Source organism: Meriones unguiculatus, chromosome 7 (genome assembly GCF_030254825.1).
Source record: "Meriones unguiculatus strain TT.TT164.6M chromosome 7, Bangor_MerUng_6.1, whole genome shotgun sequence".
NCBI classification, from domain to species: domain Eukaryota; kingdom Metazoa; phylum Chordata; class Mammalia; order Rodentia; family Muridae; genus Meriones; species Meriones unguiculatus.
This window is the reverse complement of record NC_083355.1, coordinates 8,847,221-8,868,972: the sequence shown is the minus strand read 5'-3', so window position 1 is coordinate 8,868,972 and position 21,752 is coordinate 8,847,221. Positions and strand designations below refer to the sequence as shown.

At 49.3% G+C, this 21,752-nt stretch overlaps 1 protein-coding gene across 9 annotated transcripts in view; it reads right to left on the bottom strand.

The window, feature by feature from the left end:
• Positions 1-1,865: 1,865 nt before the first annotated feature.
• Positions 1,866-21,752, bottom strand: part of Slc39a11 (solute carrier family 39 member 11) — a 389,328-nt gene continuing 369,441 nt past the window's right edge. For 5 of the 9 annotated variants that reach the window (XM_060386462.1, XM_060386454.1, XM_060386455.1 and 2 more), the window contains 4 exons: positions 7,220-7,318; positions 4,750-4,908; positions 4,290-4,319; positions 1,866-3,433 (listed from right to left, as the gene is read on the bottom strand). In XM_060386462.1, the coding sequence (XP_060242445.1) occupies positions 3,355-3,433; positions 4,290-4,319; positions 4,750-4,908; positions 7,220-7,318 (367 nt within the window). In that variant the 3' untranslated portion in view covers positions 1,866-3,354. The remainder of the gene's footprint in view (positions 3,434-4,289; positions 4,320-4,749; positions 4,909-7,219; positions 7,319-21,752) is intronic. The other 4 variants (XM_060386457.1, XM_060386459.1, XM_060386460.1 and 1 more) reach the window with 2 other exon arrangements.

Below are 21,752 nucleotides of genomic sequence, written 5' to 3'. Positions count from 1 at the left end.
CCCAGCACTCTGGTGGATAATTCATCAGTTGAATTATCTTTTCCCAAATACACCTTTTGGTGCCGCTTGTGTCAGGTTGACAGAAACTATGACACAAGTTCTCAACGTCAATGGTACCGTTTGGGAAGGAGAGAGGTCACACTGTAGGACAGGAAGGGCCATTTTCAAGAACTAACCTGGATTGCAGCATGGTTTTCTCTGACCTATGACCTCCAGCTAAACTCCATCTCTCAACCTGTGACATTACTACATTGGGGATCAAACTTTCAACACAGAAACCCTTGGAGCACAACCTCAAACCATCTCTAAGCCAATGTGACAGACTGTGACAAATACAAACCAAGAAGAATGAGAATTAGAAACCAACGTAATTTTAGGACTTAAATTTTTTTATTTATATAAAGTTTGAGAGAAAGTGTATATATCAAAATGGATTCTAACACAGACACTTTTAGGATAGGGACTGTCACATCACTCGGCTACCTCCTTTTGTGAAGGGGGCGAGTGAAGTTTGCTCTTATGAGGAATGACAACAACTTTGAAGCCAATGACCTTTGCAAAATGTGAAAACAGAGTTACAGTAAAGCAGTCTGAGATACCCTGAGTGAACCTTGTCTCTTCCTGTGACTCTCTACCATTTGAACCCATCCCCAAATCTAGAAATTCTACTGTTATGTGATTCCTGGTCAGGGGTAAGACCAGCCAGTTCATGGGCACAGGATCAAAGTTCTAGATGGACGTTTGTCCGGCACATTGTGTGTGTGTGTGTGTGTGCACACACACTACGTTTGGGTACAGGTGCACTTGTGTATGTGTGTGGCACACGTGGGTGGATCTGTTTGTACATGTATGTGAAGATCAGATGATAACATCTGCTCCATGTCCTATCTCTCCTGGCCCTGACCTTGAAGGATGGACCAGAACATTAAGGATTAGGCCAGTACAACCTAATTCTCTCGATGCTGTTGGAGGCATCAGGAAGCAGGAGTTTCAGCAGAGGTGCCCAGAATTATGTCGCCAGCGTCAGGGGGATGGCATATGTTGGAGCTGTTTTCCAAACGCTATCAGGCTACAGCCCAGATCACTAACTATCTTAGATCCACCCCACTTCCAAGCCCGATTCTCCACTATATCCTTCAAGTTCCTTAACATCCACCAATTAATCTCCTTTGTTAAGTGAGCTGGATGACGAGCTGACCAGTCATTCTGCTGAAAGATCTCTTCATTTCTGCTGGTGCTGGGTGGGAGAGGTACCTCACCAGTGTAGTGGACGATTTTGTTATATCATGTAAATACGTTTTTGTTGTAATCCCTAGTGTGGAATGCAGAAATCCACAGCTGATAACAGCCTCATGAGAGGGCAAGTGATCCTTGTCAGCTGGAAACTACCTCGGGCATGGGTTGTGGTTTTGGCCAGCTGGAAAACATCATGGTGTGGACTCTGGGAAGGTATGGACTCTGAGAAAGAGAGGATGCTTCACTTTGAGATGCTCCTAGAGAGAAATGCCTCGAGAATGCTTCAAAGAACTTGCTACTGCCCTTGCTGCTGGTGCTCTAAGTTGCTACTTTTGCTGTTGCTGGATTGCTGGTTTGCTGATTCATTTTGCTGCTGTGTTTGCTGTTGCTTCTAGTTTGCTGGACAGCTAGATATCCTAAGCACAAAGAGTTGAATCGCCCAATGGAACTACATCTAAAGAGCTCTATATCCCCTGTCCATACTCATCTTTTCTCCTCTCCTATCTAAGGTTGGGGGTTGGAAGGGAGGTAGACGCTTAAAGAACCCCAAATAGAGTAGGTTTAAAAAAATTAAAGCCTAAACACCAGGTCTGGAAAGCAGAAGTGTTGAGGACTGAATGTAACACAGCTTGTGCACAACAAAATTCCCTTTATTGATATTAATCACAGTTACGAGGTCTTATCCAGCAGAAAGGATGAATTGCAGTAAGAGAACAGAACTACACACAGAGACCTAAGTGCCAATCACCAAACCGGCTAACCCCAACCAATCAAATTTCTGCATGTGTCTTTGATTTTGATCACCAGTGCTTTAGAAGAATGGACACGCATCCTGCTGAGGTTGGCCTTTGGGATCATGGGCATTCACAGACTACAATATTCACCCTTGGTGGATGGAGCATGTAAACACGCAGAGCAGATACAGATAACCCAGCACCTGGATGCCCAGCTCCCAGGTAGAGCCCGCTCTGAGTCCCACTGACCACGAAGGGCTCAGGCCTCAGCTCTTTTGGGAGAACTGATGATGGAGTAGGTTAGCATAAAATCTACGTCCAGTCATTCTTCAGGATCATCTCGGAATGTTAAGTTTTCTGAGAAAGTAAACGTAAAAAACACCTCTTCCTACCCTCTTTCCTTTTCCCATTCAAAGCCCTCTGGCCAGATGCCAACACAGCCTGCTGCAGCTCACGGGCTTTGGGTGGGGTTGTAAGTTTCCAAATGGCTAGCAGAGAAGGAGCCTTGACAGACTCCAAATGTCACTCATTCACTAGAGTTAACTTAAGTAACTCCCTTGATAAATGAGGGGGCTGAGCAGTCGCAATCTGCTGGTGTCCACAAGTCTCTCAGGAAAACAAAGGCTGTAAACACAACAAGATTAATAGCTAGGAGATCTAGGAGCCATGGCTGAGTGCTCTGCTCTTGTCAGCTACAAAGAACAGCAGCCTCAGCTTAAAACCATACTCACACCACTTTTCACAGAGCACTGGGTCACCCTGACATCCAAATTTCTCTGACTTCAGTAATGCCAATCTTTGCCTTAGGACAAGAGAGAGAGACTAGCTGACTTCCTTCTCTCCATGTGTGGGCCCTCGCATGCATGCCTCCCAGGAGGAAGCAGACCCTGTGTGAACTGGCTTAGCCTTGGACATCAGGCTTCTGTGTTCACAATGCTCCTGTCCTGGCATTCTAGGTGGACAGAGGGTCCGGGTGAAAGAGCAGGAGGGGCCCTGGCCACCTGCTCTAAAACCCTCGGCCAACATGCTCAGGACTTGCGCCCCAAGAACTGACTTCTGAAGGTAACCCCGAGGAGCTGAAGTTGAGTCTAAGGAGGGAGACTGGAGGCGGGACAAGTAGCGGTTACCTTGACAATCCCACTGAGGAAAGATTCCTTCCACTCAGTGGCCCAAACACACATCTACAGTTTTATGACATCTTGAGATTACAATGGAAACCAGCTTCCCCCTCCAAAATAAAATGAAAAGTCAAAACATAATCAGAGGTGATCTAGGTAAGGAGATGGTGGGGAGAGAAGAACAAGATTTTTAACATGAAAAAAAAGGCCCATGGTCCTGCAGAAGCCAGGCGCTTTCCTTCGTGGGGGTCCCACGGTTTTCAGAGTTAACCGAGGCCCACATCCAGTGACATCATCACCACGAAGCCCAGAATGGAGGCCCAGGATGCCAGCTTCCCATTGCCACTGGGAAGGAAACAGAGGAAGAAGGTGAGAGTTAACCAAAGCTTCCTAGGACCTTGTCTAGGCAGCTGACGCCAACCACAACAGAAAGCATTCTACTAACAGTGGCGACACTGACAGGTGGGTATCATATGCCAAGTGAATGCTCACTCCTAACCCCAAGCGATGCCCTCATCAGGCTGGTCTCATTATTTTCTGTGATTCTTCGTGCAAGCTGCAGCACAGGTAAATCATTTGACCAGGACTCTCCAGTTCCATGCTTGAATAAACAAAAAGTAGTGATCAGGAGGGCTGGGGAGACGGCTCAGCAATTATGAGGGCTTGCCGCTCGTGCAGAGGACCAGAATTCTGTTCTAGCATCCACACCGGTCCTTTCACAATTGCTTATGATTACAGTTCCAGGGGTCTGACTTCTGGCCTCCACGGATACACAAACACCTTCTAAAAAGGTGTGACTGTTTCTTATGTTTTCTTCGTGTGTTGGGGGCAAGGGAATAGGTGCATAAAGGTATGGGCACATGTGCACATGTATGTGGAGGTTAGAGCTAAGTCTTGGGTGTCATTCCTTCTCCAACACTGTCTACTTTTTTGTGACAGGGTCTCTTACTAGCTTAGGACTCAGTGATTGGGCTAATCTGGCTAGCCACGGGGACCTAAGATTCCACCCGTCTCTCCCTCTCCAGTGCTGGGATCACTCCACCATGTCTGGCTTGTTATGCGTGTCCTGGAGACTGAACCCAGGCTCTCATGCTTCTGTGGCAAGCACAGCACTGAGCCATCTGACATCTTGTTCGGCCATGTTCTAAGAAGCACCGCCCACTCTTTGCCTAATCTCCCCAGCCCTGGTTATCATACTTACCTGATGTCATAGATGGGCTTCACAATTATTCTGTTATAAAAAAATGAAATGAAACTGTGCAGGCCTCCTCCCCTGCCCACCATCCCTCTTGACACCTGGCCCATGGCAAGATAGTGAAACATACATTTATAGCTATCTCTTGCGTCTTTGAGGCCACTACTCTCCTCATTACAGGAGAGAGAGAGAAAGAAAGAGAGAAAGTCAGACATATGGACAGACAGAGACAGAGTCTAAAGGTGGCTGTCTATTTCACCAAGGGCCCCTACTTTATGCCACTGTGTGATGTTACCTTCCTCCTCTTCGCCTCAGTTTTTGCACGCAGAGGAGGGACAGGAACAACTGTGGGCAAGGGCAGAGAGAGCTTGGAAATAAGCAAAGGAAAGAGAAAGGAAGGGAAGGTGAAAGAGGGTAGTCTCAGACTAGGTTGGGCAGCAGTGGGTAGTCTGGATAAGCTCCCCACCTGATCTGGGCTTCCGGGATGATGTCATCCATGACCACGTAGACCATGGCACCAGCAGCAAAGGCCAGTGCATAGGGAAGGACAGGCTCAGCCAGCACCACCGCAAAGGCTCCAAAGACCCCAGCCAACGGCTCCACCATGCCGCTCAGCTGCCCATACCTAAGGAGGAAACAGACAATGACCAATGCCAGGAGAGCCAAGCAGATTGCCCAGACTGCTGCTCCAGCCCCAGAACTCTGACATCTTGTTCGGCCATGTTCTAAGAAGCACCGCCCACTCTTTGCCTAATCTCCATAAAGCAGTTACAGTAGCTTTGTACCCTTATTTCCTTTGGATCTTTAAGTTGTCTACATTGTCTTTGGCAATGACAGTTTGACTGGGACATAATTTCCTTCCCATGTAACATTTTCTGTACAGCCAGTGTTTTTTGGTATATTTATAAGGTAAGTGAACATCACCATCAATTCCAACATTTTTATAACCTAGAAAGATGCCCATGGCCAGTAGCAGCCATGTCCCGTTTCGTCCTCCTCCCAGCCCATCACCATGAATTGCTCCATGTTTTTTTCTGTATATATGTTTGCTGCCTCTGAACATTTCCTATATACAGAATCATATCTGGATTTGTGTGTGTGTGTTGGGGGAGGGGCTTATTTCAGCTAGTATAATGCTTTTAAGGTAAATCTTTGCTGTAGCATGTATCTTTCTCTTTGTAAAAAAGCTTGGAGTGTGTGTGTGTGTGTGTGTGTGTGTGTGTGTACACCCATGTGTGAGGGGCCAGAGAAAGACATGGGTGCTTGTTCTATTACTCTGTTTTTTCCCCCCTTGACACAGGCTTCCTCATGGAAGCTAAGCAGGGAGCCAACAAACCCCTGTGATCCTTTTGTGTCCGAACCTCCCATTCCCTCAACACTGGGTTACAGGCACACATGGCCATGTCTTGCTTTTTACACAAGTACTGGGGATTCAAACCCTGATCTTTGTGCTTACATAGCAGGCCCCCTCTGCACCGAGCTATCGCTGCAGCCTACGGAGAATGTCTCTTTCCAAGGGTGAATAACAGCCGCTGTGTGGCTGCAGAACGTGTTATCTCTCTGCTCAGTTTTGATGCCTATGTTGAGTGGCAGGGCACTGCTTAGGAATTGTCTTGTGGTAGGCATGTTTGTGGGTTCAGGCTGTAACTGTGCTCTTATATGGCACAGATGCCTTTATTTGAGCAAGCAAGAGGAGGTATCCGCTGCGTCAGACCAAACGGTCTCTGATCAAAGGAGCACTGCGAATGGCAAGGGCAAGAAATAAGCCAGGCCCTACACACCAAAAACTCCTGCTACGGGTACAATACTGGCAGGCAATGAGTTGGGGCCCCTTCTTGAAGTGGGCACTTGTTAAGATGCACAGCCTCTGAGAATCAGTCCTTCCATCTGTACCATGGGGATAAAGGACCTTTCCCCCAGCCAGCCTCCCCGAAAAGGAGGGCAAGTGGTATGGACTGGGAGATCCCAGCCCCTCTCTGGATAGAGGCAGAAGTGGGCATGGGGAGAGAGCCTACTTTTGCTGTGGGATCTTTTAGAGTAGATACTGCATCCCAGCTCCTTGTGTTTTCATGAATAGACCAGCAGGACAGACGGGTCCTTAGTCTATCCAAGCCCTGCCTGTGGCCTTGTTTTCTCTGGAAAATGTGGCTTTGACATCTAGCCCAGACTGGAAGTTAAGAGACAGGAAAAAAACTTCAATTCCCGATCTTGGTGCTGACCACAAATCTCTGCATCTCTGCCCTCTTCTCTTCCTGGTGCCTCAACTATTTGAAATGACAACTATGGCTTTGGTAGGTTATGAAAATCTCAAAGGCCACCCACTTCCCTTCTCTCCCACATCCTCTATTTGAGGGACTCTAACAATGGAGAAAGGGATCTGTAGAGGGTGGAAACAGGATCATTTAAGTACATGTACAAACTTGCAAGTCACAGGGCCCTATACAATGGAAGGCATTTTAAAACCCTTCCTATTAGCAATCTGCATGAGCACTGGGACTGTATGTTGTAAACCAGGGATTGTTTTAGCAAAGAGATGTGTGAGGCCGATGTCCCAAGTGGAAGATGTGTGAGAAAAGCTCATGCAATGACTTCCAGGACCAGGTGATGGCAAGATGATCCTCAGCTAAGGATATTGTGATGGTGAGAGAAGCATTAAGGTGGAAGCAAGCACCTAGTGCTGATGGCTACAGCTTGCTATCGGCAGAGGCCTTTGAAAAGGGATATAGCCACTCAAGCTGGTTGTGTAAAGGTCAAAGGTCAAGAGACAAGCCTGTTTCTTGGAGGCCTCTACTGTGGGTATATCATTCACCCATGTTTGTGGTGTTCTTCTGGAAGCCCTGTACTGGCTTCCCACATGAGCCAAGAGAAGGGAGGTCACACTGAGTAGTTTATAGCCCACACGACTCTCCTCTGACCCAATGGGCTGGTGCGCTCACCAGAAAGCTCTCCAGGTAGAGAAGCCTGCTCCATGCAGAGGGAGGCTGACAGCCAGGCCCTCTGGAAAATTCTGGATCCCAATTCCAATGGCCAGATTCCTACAAAAACACAAGATGGTATAAGTCCTAGTTAGCTTTGACTATTTAACACAGCCCAGAGCCATCTTAGAGAAGAGTTGCTTTGGTCAGACCAACCAGTGGGCAATGTCCGTAGGGGAGTGTCTTGATTATTAATTGATTAGGAGGGCCCAGGCCACTGCGGGCAGCAATATTCCCTGGGCAGATGGTCCTGGGCTGTGTAAGAAAGCTGGCTAAGGATGAGCCTGTGAGCGAGCAGAGCTCCTCCATGGCCTCCACTTCCAAGTCCCTGATTGATTTTCTGTCCTGACTTTCCTCCATGATAGAGTGTGATCTGTGAGCTGAAATAAGCCATGCCCCTAAGTTGCTCTTAGTCAGAATGTGACATAGTACAGAGTAACTTAGAACAACATGTAAAATGTCTTGTCTGGAATCCTGAACCCATCAAAAAGGGTAGCTTGTCAAGACCTGAATCCTTCCTTTGGTGCCAGGGAGCAAGCAAGGATCCATGGGGGGCAAAGGAAAAAGGAGGGCCCACATGTGGGTAGTGCCATAGGAGGGAGTAACACTGCCTTTCTTGTTGCCCTCCTGTCTTAAAGCATGATCTGGCTTTACTATGCTTTAGTGCAGCACGGAACATGCTGCCTCCAAGTCAGGATGTCCCAGGTTCTGCCACTGACTTTTACCTGTCTGTCTAGCATACAACATGAGGATAATGGCGTTCACTTTGAGGGATTATCACGTCATAGGACAACCTAACAACACCTGAGAAGTTCTTAACACATAGAGATATTTTGTGTGCTTGAGTTTCTATTTCTTATGGTCCAGAAGGGACATCAGAAGTAGCACAGGGAATCTGAAGGTGACACCAATGTGGCTCCAGGCTCAGGCCTCCCATGGACTCTTGCTGTGTTTCACTGGACTTGGGTGGTGCTCACTGTTGAGAGCCTCTGCAGGACACTGGGGGGTTGTGTTGCATGCCTGAGTCAGATACTGGGGGCCTGTCTTTCAGAGGCTGCTTTGTGCAGAAGCCAGAAATCAGATTGCAATGAGTGAAGAATGGGAATGAGGTAAGCACACAGGCAATACACACAGGGCGACAAGGCACACAGGCACATTTGTGATCGAAATTCAAAATGTGCACACATGGGCCCTCACGCCAACTTGCAAAGGAAGGAGAGATGCCACAGAAGCAGCAGGTAATTTGAGATTACCTCCCTGGACAAGACTCTACCTTGGTTGGACAGGTCCTAGGGATAGTCCACAGAGGACCTTTCTAATAACAGAGCTTCAAGGGCATTAATGGTAGCTGTGTTGGCCTATGACAGAAGGAGTTGTGGGTGGGTAGTCTAGATAGGAAAGGGAAAATGGCCTCATGCTTGGCTTTCTGGCCAATTGTCTCCTATCTGTCCACTTTGCTCCAATAGGAATTTTCTCCTCAGCTCTGAACAAATACAAGGCAAGGCTGCAGGCCAGCACCTGGGCTCCGCCCTGTCTTTACTGGCCACTCCATCCTTGGTCCCAGACTCCCAAGGTAAGAACATAATTTGCTGCCTTGAAAGCACATCAGGCCCCAGACTCCCAAGGTAAGAACATAATTTGCTGCCTTGAAAGCACACCAGGCCAGCTCTGGCCAAGGACCTCTAGACTAGACTCCAGCAAAGACCACAAAGGATAATACTCAGTATTAAATATCAAATCTCCATTTTGTATGAGGGCTTCATCTCACACATTTCATCCACCTTCACCACATATATCCATGTGTCTCATATGGGGCTTAATGGCCCTGGACCCTGGGCCCTACCAAAATTGAACTTACAAATATTTAGCTGGCAGGCATTGCATTTAGTTAAATCGTACGTTTATATACTTGGACCCCAGCTGGTGTAACTATTTGGGAAGGAGCAAGAGCTTGTTGGAGGAGGTGTGTCACTGGAGGTAAGCTTTGAGGCTTCTTTTCCCAGTGCGCTCTCTGACTCCTGCTTTCAGTTCGAGACCTGAGCTGTTACTGCTGCCATGCCTTCAGTCTGCTGCCATGGACTCTAATACTCTGGAACTACAAGCCCAGTTAAACCTTTCTTTGCTAAGTTGCCTTGGTTATGGGTAGCTCAGCAATAGAGAAGAATACAGAAGTCTTGTGATTCCTGATTAGGATATTCTTTCTATATTCTTTCCCACAGGGACAGAACTACGGGAAAGCCACAGGGAGAACTACAGTTTGTTCTTGAAGCGTCTTCTACCAGTTTTATGTCCAAGAAGACCCTGAGCTCCTATTCCAAGAGGGAGAAACTCTGGCATACATTTCTGTGGAAGAAACAAATCTCAAGACTAAGTTCCTGCCGAAGTTTCAGTATGCCTACACTGTCTTCTCTACAGCCCCTGGCAGCACGGCTTCACCTTCCTTCAGCTCACTCTTTGCCTCTCTCCAAATAATGGTCAAACAAATCAATTTTCTTGACCTATTGGAGAGCCCAAAGCCAAGGATTCTTTTTTTCCCCAAAGAGATCAGCCTAAGGGGTCAAACTAGGTCCTGGGTCTCTTCTGTGATGCAAGGATGGAGCTTGGATGCTGGCTTATAGTCCGCTGTTAGTATCCACCCTTCCATACACACAGGCAGGAGCATGACCTCTCCTAAGCACATGCATGGAACCACCAACCCAGTGTCGCCAACAAGTCCAAATTATGAGTCCAGTTCAAAGTTCTACCATTCACCAGGTAGATTGGGAAGCCTCCTCCACATCCTGCACTGGGGCCGAGCCCTGATAAGCCACATAGAAACCCCATTCTTCCATCCTTGGCAAACCTCATTGTCACTGCCCTGCCCTAGCCCTGGCACAGGGGCCACACCCCATAGTCCTGCCAGGTCTTTCTCTGCAGGGTAATGCTTTGCTGTGTGATCAGAAAGTGTATCCTGAACATTCCTGGGCTCCTGAGACCATGTGCTGAATCTATAGCCTCTCTGCCTTCCTTCCTACCTACCTACACACACACACACACACACACACACACACACACACACACACACCTGCCGTGTTCCCATACCTGGCTGTACATTCTATCAGTTTCTCATTGCTGTAACAAAATGCCTTTACATAAATACCGAAGGAAGGAAGGAAGGAAGGAGGGAAGGAGGGAAGGAGGGAAGGAGGGAAGGAGGGAAGGAGGGAAGGAGGGAAGGAGGGAAGGAAGGAAGGAAAGAAGGAAGGAAGGAAGGAAGGAAGGAAGGAAGGAAGGAAGGAAGGAAGGATTTGCTTTGGCTCACAGTGTCCAAGCATTTAGTCTGTGGTCACATGGCTCCATTGTGTCTGGTCATAGTAAGATAAAGTATCATGTCAGGGAATACAACGTAGAGCAAAGCTGTTCACATGACATCAAGGAAGTGGAGAGACATAGAGAAAGGGCTTGGGACAAGAGACAACCTCCAAGGACACGTCTGTAGTGATCTGTTTCTAGTGAGGACCCAACCCTGGGAGTGTCTATCAGCTGGTCCAAATGCCATTGAATTATGAATCCATCAACAACGACAAAAGGAAGCCAGAGCCACTACAATCTGATCACATCTCAACGACTGGATTGGTCACTGGGGACAACGCCTTCAGGAGACACTCCATATCCAAAGCACAACCGGATGGGGTCCTCTACTTCTTTTCATCAGCAGCATCGGCTCTGGGTTATGCTTTGAATCCACAGTTCTCAGAACCAGCAGCTCTCCACTCCAGCTACCAGGGAGCTTTACCAGAGGCTTTTGCCTGGGACAGCTCTGCAGACTCTGATGGATTAAGGGGCCCATGCCTGCAGTGTCTGAAGAAGGTGCTATGGTTGGGGATCAACAGCTGATGATGAGCACCATCAGCAGGGGTGAGGAGGAAGACAGTAGTCAAAGCCACCTCCATTGCAAGAGCCTGTTTTCTGCTCTCTAGATGCCCAGCACAAGCTCGGAGCTGTCGACACCAGGGACCTCTTGTGAGCACACCGAAGCACTGCAGACTGGGTGTTCACTGTACTTGGAACTGACTTGGGAGGCCCTGGAGGGGACTCTTCGGAACAAGGGCAGGACCGACCAAGCAGCTGTGGCCGCAGGTGCAGGATTCCGGAGCTAGCAGAAGCACAGGGGCTAAAGAACCCAAGAGGAGGGATGGACGGAGGGGCTCGGCTATCAGGGAAGGCCGTCAGAGGTCAAGCTCTGAGCCTACTGCTAGACACGATGGAAGGGATGGGAGACTGTGAGGAGAAAAAATGTGCCTGATATTGAGCTGATGGCTTGAAGCCACAGTTGTAATATACAGCCATCCATGACGTCTGACCTAACCAAGCATCTACAATGGTATTCCTGGGCAAACAGACCTGGCTCATCTCCTTCCTAGCAGCTTGGGTAAAATAATAATAATAATAATTAATTAATTAAAATTTAAAAGAAAAGAAAAAAGGCTGAAACGAGAGGTTTCTTTTCAAGGACCTGCTATACAATTCCAAGCAGTATTCAAAAGGGCCCCTGGCACAGACAGAATGATACACAGACTTAACCCTGCCACCGCTGTTGATGGGTTTCAGTCCTCCTGCTCCCAACACCAAGACACATTGGTGGAAGGTGGGAATAGCAGTGTCCCTTTCCTGACCAGCCATGCCTCCTAGTGACCTGTCATTGGGCCTGGTGGGGAGACATGAGAGGGGGACCTTACCAGAGGGTCAGGAAAGGGTTTATAGGATAGGGTATCACTGGAGGGTGGGGCAGGTAAGTGGCTCCTGGGAGCCAAGCTGCAACCTCAGGGCAGGAGCAGCCCCGAGGAGGCCTCTTCTGGGGAAGGTGAGCCAAGGGTCTATGTTTGAGTGCTGCCTCTCAGAGAAGTTAGCTTTGGCTTGAGTGTGCAAACTTCTACTTTCCTTTTCCTGTGGAGTCAGAATTTGCCAGGGTGGACCAGACCCAGAGGAATGGCTTCTGGCAACCCATCCTTGGGATTTAAAAAGTAAGCTTGTTTTAACATTTCACATCACACCTGGGGGGGGGGAGGGGCACATCAGTGCATCCCTGGAACAAAAAATGGCAAAAACAAAAAAAGAAGACAACAAAACAGTGTCCACTCCTTGGACTTGGGGTGGTGGGGAAGAGGTGAATAACAGGGCTGCTGGAGCCAGTGTGTGCTGATCAAGGCCAGGGCATCAAAATGTCCTGAGCACTCCCACCTTTCCTCATGGGACTCGGGATACTCCAGAGCTGAGGGGTTTTCTGGGATGGAAGACTTGGCAGTACCGAACCTAGGACTGCCCCAGGACACGTTGGGGTGAGCTGCTTACCCAGGAAGGGCAGGTGGCCAAGACGAATCCCAGGGGAGGACGGTTATCTGTTGCGGAGGAGGAATGCAGAATCTTGGAAGGGGAGCAGACACTTAGCGCAGACAAGGCTGAGGATGTAGCATAGTTGGGGTAGTTATTGCCCAGTGTGTAAAAGGTCCTAGCTTATCCCTAGCACCAAGTAAACCTGGTGAACAAACATCCATAATCCTAGCATTTGGGACGTGGAGGCTGAAGGACTGGAAGTGCAAGGTTATTCTCAGCTTCACAGTAAGTTTGTGGTTAGCCTGGGCTATCTCCCTCTAGACAGCCAACTCCCTAAAACCTTCAGCCTGAAGATGTCAGAGCAGTTCTTGTAGGCTGATGTTGCCACCCCGGCTGAGTGACACTACGGGCTAGCCAGGCACTGCTGTGGGGACTTAAGTGGCAGTGATGGTGGCAGTGGTAGATAGAGACTGTACCCAGGGCTAGGCAGGCATACAAAGGTACAATTCAGGATTCTTAGGACCAGGAGGATGCTGGAAACTCCCAGGGGTGGGAAGGATGGGTGGGGGTGTGAAGGGGTTGGGCTCACTCACAAATATTGACACTCAGCAGAGGGAGCTGCCAGGCCTATTTGAGGTGCCGAGGAGGTACAGGCAAGGTTAAGGCTGGGCCTCTTCAGTCTGGCAGAAAAACGACCCTCTGCAGGAGAGGGTATTTTCCACCTGTTCTCTGCCATTCCTTAATCTGCAGCCTGGTAGAGGTGCAGAGGCAGTGGCCTGGGTCCTTCCAGGCTGCAGATCAAGAATAGCCTCCTTTCCCTTTTCATCACAGGACATCCATCCCAAGAGATGAGTTAGCTTTCTTGTTAAGAAAGTTAGCTTTCTTCTTAAAAACCTAGGGGCAGCCAGAAGCCTGACTCTCCTCCCCCACCCTCTCAATGGCTACCCTCCTGCCTGCCATGTTTTCCTCATGCTAGTCTCACATCTCATTCTCACAAGTCAGAGAGTTTGAGTTGCAAGGGAGCCTTGTTCAATACTTTAACCGTCACCGTAGGAAAAAGCCAAGCTGCTGGCAAGTTCAATGCCTTTGGAGGTTCTGTGTGACCTGTAAGGAGCCAAACACACACGGGCAGGAGCCTGTGCTGGTTATTACTGATGACTGTGTTGACAGGATTGAGAATCACTTAGGAGACAGTTCTCTGACCATGTCTTTTGGGGATTCTGTAGACTGGGCTGACTGAGATGGCACTATTCTATGGGCTGGGCTTGGGGACTGAATGAAAAGGAGAAAATGAGCCAGAGTGCCTGCATTCATAGGTCTTTGCTTCCTAAGTATGGGTACAATGTGATCAGATGCGTTGAGCTCCTGGGACCATGTCTCTCCCCCACACCCCCACAGCCTTCCCCCGCCTCAAACTGCAAGCCAAAATAATCCCTTCTCCCCTTATGTTGCTTTTCTTGGGGATTCTGCTACAGCAATGAGAAAATGAATTAATATAGAGTCCCAGGGACACTGTGCCCCAGCTCCAGACACTAGCTCATCTGTCAAATGTTGGAGAGCCTTCTTTGCAGGATCTTTGCATGGCAGGGAAATAGTCACTCTAAGTTTCCCGGGCTGGAGGCCATGGTGGGAACTCCTTCCATGCTAGCTGCTGTAAATACTGCCCAGGGCTTTTGTAAGAGGCAGTACTGAGCTGGGCACCAGAATGGGCCGCTGTCATCACAGTGGGGTGGAGGCAGGAAAGGGGCAGGCTGGCTTACAAATACTGAATCTGCGCAACCTTCCGGTCAATTCTGGGGCACCTCCTATGCCCTCTAATCAGAGCATGGCCAGGCAGGGTTCTCCTTCTGAGGGACTCAGTGATGAGCCACAAAGCCTAGGCCATGTGAAAGTGCTGATGCCATGTGGGAAGAAAGGCAATGGGGGGGACCCATCTTTCGGAGTGTCCAATGGCACTCAGGAAGAAAAGAATGCATAGGCAAACAATTTGCCCACACCCCGGAAGTTTCTCCATGGCCTGGAGGGGAGTAGCACAGGGGTGGATCTAGGAGCATCATGAACAAAGTGATACTCAAGATGGACTATGAAGAAAGGGGGCAGCTCTAATACATGGGGAGGGAGAAGCTGGCTTCAGCCAGGAAGGTGTGAGGTGACCCAACAGGGTGACTCGAGCCTTCCTCTCCCACCAAGTCAAAGCATATAACACGACCCATTGGGATGAGTGCCAAAGCCTGTCTCTCCAGGACACCTGCCCTCTGTGGCACTGTCCTACCACACTCCAGTGGCTTTTAAAAGGAAAACCCAAGTGCTGAATAGCCCAGCCCAAGCCCAGAGATCTTGCGAGGCCAAAGGCAAGTGACGGCACTTACGTGTCGGCCACCTGACTGCTGTCAGGCAGATCCTCGTGCTGGGTGGCTTGCTCTGGGAGTGTTTTGTGGGGAGGGCATCCCTTCAAATCCACTTATTGACCACTACACTCTGACATTTTTCTTAAGACCGTCTCAGGCCGTGGGCCTGGGGAAGCTTCCAACTCGGGTCAGCATAGAGCAAGCACCAGGAGATGGGAAGAGAGCCCTGTGCACCCCTCGCCCGCCTGCAGTCAAAACCAGCTCCTATCTTTGATTATCACGCTCATTAGATAGAGCCTGAGGTCCTCTGGCTAGAAAAAAAAAAAAAAAAAAAAAGATGGTAATCTCTCTTTGTATGTAGTGTGGCCACATGCTGGGCGCAGTTGAAAACATTTGACATGTAGCAGCGTGTTCCACCCCTCGGGTGTCTCTGTCACTATTCCCATTTCACAGGTGGGGAAGCAGATATCCTTGAAGAAGTTGGGGAACTGGTCCTCAGGGTTACAAGGCTGCTGAGCACACTTCAGGCCTTGTCAGCTTCCTGCAGACCTCTGCATCTGTCTATTACACAGAGAGAGGTGGTTACCTGGCTCTGGTCCCCAGCAGGGAAGCAGGTTCTGACTTCCACCTACTCAGCTGCTCACACCGAAGGTTCTGCTCCACTCTGGCTACTTGGGAAGAGAGCAGTATGGGGAAAGGTTTCAATGGCTCTTCATTCTTTTTGGTTTCTTTTTAGAAGCGAAGAAGTGTGTGTGTGTATGTGTATGTGTATGTGTGTGTGTGTGTGTGCTCACATGTGTGTGCACGTGTTCTTATGCCACAGCATGTGTACGGAGGTCAGAGAACACGTGTCAGTCCTTGCCTTGCCCCTTGTTTTGGACGCAGGGTCCCTCTTGTTTGCTGTTCCACTGTGCACTGCAGGATGGCTGGCCCAGGAGCTTGGAGGACACCTCCCTGCCTCTCACCTGGATGCCATTGCTAAATTACAGGCCCACACCCACCATCACATCCTCACATCCAGTTTCTCGAGACTTCTGAGGATCTGAACTCAGGTCGCCCGGTATGTGTAGCAAGTGCTTTTCCTCACCAGGCCCTATCTCAGTCGTGTCCATATTACTGTTTCAAAACAGGGACTCTCACTGAACCCAGAGCTCACCAATTTGGTTCGACGGATTGGCCAGCAAGCCTCAGGGATCTCCATGTCCCAGCACTGGGATTACAGATGCTCATTGCTACATCCCTCTTCTTCTTCTTCTTCTTTTTTAAACATGGTTTCTAGGGATCAAACTTGAGTCCTAATGCTTGCAGAGCATTTTACCAGCTAAGAAATTCCCCCCAAGCTCTTAGGCATCTTATCTGAGAAGAGCTGAAAGCTTTGGAGAGCTTCACTGTGCTGAGACCATTCGTGGGACTGAATTTGTTGGGACAGTATGTGAGAACCACCAGGCCTCCTCTGCTCAGGCCAAGGCAGTGGCACTCTCCAAGTATCACTATGGTTCTAGTCTGGGCGTAGCTTCTTACACATAGGACCCGCTGGACTTGGGCAGTGGGGTCCCCCAAACAAGGATTGTTGCTGAGCCTGAGGCTTAGTTCTGGGCTTGGGGGATGAGGTTTCTTTGGGGTATGTGGTGGAGGGACTTGAGGATTGCTCTATGAAACCGGCAGGTGGAGGAGGGCCTGGGCTACTCTCAGCCAGGCTATGTTCCCTGGCCCGCTGGTGAGGAAAGGAGAAAGGCGTATTTGTGACAAGCCCCGCTTCACCCAGCTTTGGGAGCCTCCCAGGGCCAAGGAGCGTGTGTGTTCTTGCGTGGCAGGCCCTTACATACTGTTCTGATTGTTATCATCCTGCCCTAAAAGGCCTGATTGTTTGGGCCTGGTGATGACATCAGCGGCTTCCTACTCGGGCAGCCTGTCAAGGTGTTTGATGAGCCTGCAGGTGGGAAGGGGCTGGGTGCTCCCTGCAGGGCTGCGGGTCCCTACCCGCTCAGCAAAGCTGGCTTAGCACGCAAGGGATCTTCCCCCACCCTTCTCCTGCCATTCTCAGGGCCTGTGTGGCTCAGACTCAGATGACCCATCCAGTCCGCTAAAGTCTGCTGCCTTCCCCAAAGAAGACAGGGAGGGACACCAGGGGCCAGGCCGCGGGGCAGGGTGGTGGCTGAGGGTGGTTCAGGGCGCCTGTACACAGCTCTCCTTGCTGACGTGCAGAAGAGCAGGAATGCATGGGATCTGTGAGTCCCAGAGTCAGGCCCTGCTGACTTTGACCTGCAGAGACTATAGCAAAGAGAGCCAGCCGACCCCATGCACCATCTGGATTGGGACGCCTCAAGCGGCAGGTGGATCTTGGCACTGGGGGGGGGGGGGAGGGGACTGTGTGCTCACTTGTTCATGGAAAGCTGAAAACCAAGAATGCTCTTATCCCAGCAGTGCTAGGGACATTAGCTCCAACCTGGACACACGCCGAAGCCCATCCAAAAGAGCCAGAGCACAGAGTTTCGTTCAAACAATAGAAAATACGTAGCAACAGCAGTGAGAGATCTGCGTCTACAGGCAGGATGCAGGATGCAGGATGCAGGATGCAGGATGCCTGAGCCATCACACAGAATTGTGAGGGAAAGAAAGAAGGCAAAGCTACTAAGTCCAATTTTCATACACACACCACACACACAAACTTTCTCTCTCTCTCTCTCACACACACACAGATGGTTTGTCGTGGCTCTCTAGTTCTGATGGATGAATTTTCAAACTGGCAGACTCTTGTGCCACATAGACAGTCCAGGAGGCAGAACGCTGGTAGCTCTGGCTCCACACTCCCTTCTCACCACGCCTCCCTCCAGGGGAATGGCCACCCTAGCTTCTAACAGCATGCCCTACGGCTTGAAGAGCATTTTACACTTTGTGGGCTGAACAACAAAGATTCCCCCCCCCCAAAGGTAAATGTGAGTCCATTCTCACCCAGTGGCACTGAGGGTCCACGCAGTTCAGTACCTGCCTCAGAACTAGTCATCCAAAGTTACGGGAAGCAAAGAGCATGTGCTGAGTTGCGCTGTCAGGAAGGTGCTGCCATGGACCTTGGTGTGTCCTCAGCACCTCATCACACCTCACGGGGCCTGACAGGGAATCTCCAAGGAACAGTTTCTCTGTCTACTCAGAATCCAGCCACTTTTCCGACTTCACTGGCTTCACCACGTGGGCATCTCCATCACATCCTTCAAGGTAATGGAGCTGCTAGCCTGTGGCTTACTTCTCGCTTGCCCAGCTCACGTCCATTCCCTGCTTATGTGCAGCGCAGGGCTATGGAGGGCCCTTGCTCAAAGCTCTTCTTGGCTCTTCATTCGCTCAGCAGCAGAGGCCAAGCTGTCCCCTGGCCTGACGTGACCCACCTGTCGTTAGCCTGTCGTTTCTTCGGCTGATGCTCTTTTCTCGGTGTTCTTCTTGCTCTTCCTCCAGTGGGCTCTGACACTCTCACTTTAGGGTCTTTCCCCTGAAACCCTCCTTCTCAGGGATGTGTGACTCACTTCTTCAGTGGGCTCTGACACTCTCACTTTAGGGTCTTTCCCCTGAAACCCTCCTTCTCAGGGATGCGTGACTCACTTCTTCAGTACTCTCAAGGTCTTGGAAGGCATTTTGGCTCCTGTCTCTCTTCTAGGCTGATGGGTCTGGGGGAAGATGGCTGCCATGTTGTAATCACAGTCAAGTAGCCTATGTGGTGAGGAGGGGAGGCCTCCTGCCAAAAGCCTGATGAGGGCTCCATCATCCTAGTCTAGCCTTCGGGCCACTTTGACCCTGGCTGACATATTTACTGTGACCTCTTGAGAGACCCAGAGCTAGAGCCACGCAATAAAACCACCCTCGAGTCTCTAATCCCTAACACCACCACAACCACCACACACACACACACACACACACACACACACACACACACACACACACACTGCTTAGTTTTGAGGGTCAATTTAACAAGATAGTCACCTGGGAAGAGTCTCAGCGAGAAATTGCTCCGATCACCCATGGGCATATGAATGGTACCACTTCATGGTAAGACATCCTCTCCCTCCCCTCCATCCCCCCCCCCTCCGCCACATGCAACAGTGTAAGACAGGAGAGAGCCAGCTGAAAGCAAGTAAGCAACTTGGCCTGTGTGCACTCATCTTTCTTTCCTCTTGACTGTGGGTGTGATAAGGTGCTTTGAGCTCCTATTTGACTTCCCTTCAGTGATGGACTGTGACTTGGAATTATAAGCTCAACAAACACTATTTTATTCTCAAAGTTGCTTTTTGTTGGAAGGGTTTTTTGTTTGTTTGGTTGTTTGTTTGTTTGGTTGGTTGGTTGTTATCACAACAGCTAGAATACCTCCCAAGACCTGCAATTCTTGCTGGCTCAAAGTACTAGGTTGTGATGTATTTTGTTAAACAACAGTGAATGTCCCACCTAAAAACTAGCATTCCTTTCTCCATTCTTTCTTCCTTTTTAGCATTTCTTGCCTATTAACATATAGAACTAACATTTCCAATTCTTAATGTTATTCTTCCTCCCTCACCCCATCTGGCATGAGGACAAGCTAGGAAACTCTGTTGCCTTGGAGGGGTTCCAGTACCTGGAAAAGAGCCAGGTGTGTGCCTCCATGAAGGAGTCACTGAATACTCCCCAAATCTAACACTACTAACATCTGTCCCCAGGAATAAGGGATTAGTCTGCAAAGTGTGCCACACTAAATCGGTCTCAGTGTCTTTGGCTGTGACAGGGACTGGTTTAACTGAGCTCTTTTCTTGGTCCTTAGTTTTGTGGCTGCTGTACAAGGGTGAGGTTGTGGGCTCTTGAGATTCTGGGGCTGCAGAAACAGCCCCCCTCCCCCGCCTTTGCCAAAGCTCATTTTCCTGTTTGAGCACATCTGGAAAACCACAACACAAAACCATCCCATTGTGCACATCTGGACAGCATAAACCAATGACTCCGAGAAGAAACTAAAAAAAAAAAAAAAAAAAAAAAAAAAAACAAAAAACAAAAAACAAAAAAAAAAAACAAAACAACAAAAAAACAAAACCAAACAAACTGGCTGATCAGTGAAACTGCAGTGAGGGCAGAATGGGAGAGAGGCTCAAAGGCGCTTTTCTTTTTTCATCTGCAAAACAATCTTCTGGGCATGCTCTCAGCAGCTGAATGCTTTGCATCTGAGCACGCGCTCTCAATAGCCTCTGACTGCAGCCTCTGCCGGTCACACTGCTTTCTTCCTGGCTCCTGGCCAATGCAAAACTTAACTGAAAGGGTGTCTGTCCCCTCCTCCTATTCCTTTATTGAGACCAAACCAAACCATACCTTCACTTACCCTTAGGGAATGTGGTCTGAGTTCAAAGCCAGAGCCGAACACCACCTGCTCCAACTCCATTCCCTTTAGACAGAGCACGTGAGCTGCTCTGGGTACAATGCAAAGAGAACTGAGCTCTGGGGGCTGGTGAGAAATCCCTGGCTATTCCCATGTAGTTAGGCACTTAGTCTGTGCTCTTCCCTTCTTGCCTGGGAAGGAAACCCTCCCCTGGCAGGCTCCTTGTTTGATCCCCAGTCTGGGCCCTGAAAACAAACAGGAATGATAAAGCCTCTGCAAATGAACTGAGTTTCAGGACGCTGAACTGAAGATATATAGAACACAGAACGAGAAGAGGCCTGCGGAAAGCTTCCTAGTAGCTCCTTCAAACCTAGGGGTGTCAAGAGAGTGGAGGTGAAGACACCCTGGAGTGTGGAGGGCTGAAGTGCTAGCAGAGAACCCTCCAGTCAGTGTCCTGTGGATAATAGGGGATACCTACAAGGAGAGAGGGGAGGAAGGTGGAAGGAGACCCCGGGGGTCAGGATGTCTGGTCACCTTTATTTATCAGATGTCCCCAAATGGTAGCAGCAAATTCCACTACTGAACCCTCATTCTCAAGCTCTCCTTAGTGCTCAGAGCCTCTTGGGGAGGGGTATCTGAGCATGATGGGAGAGCAGGAGCTTCAAAGTGAGGAGAAAGCACAATGATGGTATACCATGATTCGAATATTGCCTGTCTCCCATAGGCTCCTGTGTTGAAATCTTGGTCCCCTGATGGCAGTACTATTCTGGAAGGTTAGAAACATTAGCATGTGTCCAGTTGAAGCCCAAAGTATAGAAAATACAGGGCCAAGACCCATTGCATTGAGTAAAGGAAGAAACTAAACCAGAAGAAGCCTCAAACAAAGCCAACAGAAGAAAGATCACCTCCTTCCTTGTGCTGTGTATTTCAGGACTTGACTTCTAGGAAGCCAGGACCTCAGGGCTTTGTCACTAGAAAATGACTGTTTTCCCAGAATGGCCAGCCCAGAGCAAATGCAGGGCACAAGGCAGGTGTTAATAGTGTATTCTCATTTGACAAGCCTGGGAAATCTGTGTCAGTGGGGTGGGTCGGTATAGAACATGAATCAGGAGGTCGGGCACCTGCTGTTTTGCACATGCAAAGGACACCAAGAAGAGGCACTTTTCCCATAAACACCTGGTGTTGACTGCAGCGGCTTCTGGGTTATGAAGACACAGCAGGAACACTGACGCTGCCTTCTGAGTTCAGGCATTTTACTGTGAGCCTCTGCCCCATCCCAGCCCCAATGCTGAGCTCAGATCACACATCATCTAGTTTTTCTCTGGCAACAGATTATTTGGGAAATGGTATCAACCCAAGATACAGAGGAAGAAAGCGAGGCTTACAGAGGGTACAATTGCTCTCCTAATTTGCCATGATAGAAACCCACATCAGAACTGCTGAGCCCAAAGCTGAAGGGCTTCCTTTCCTTTGCACACCATCCTCATAATAAATGGTGCCTAGCCAGGCATGG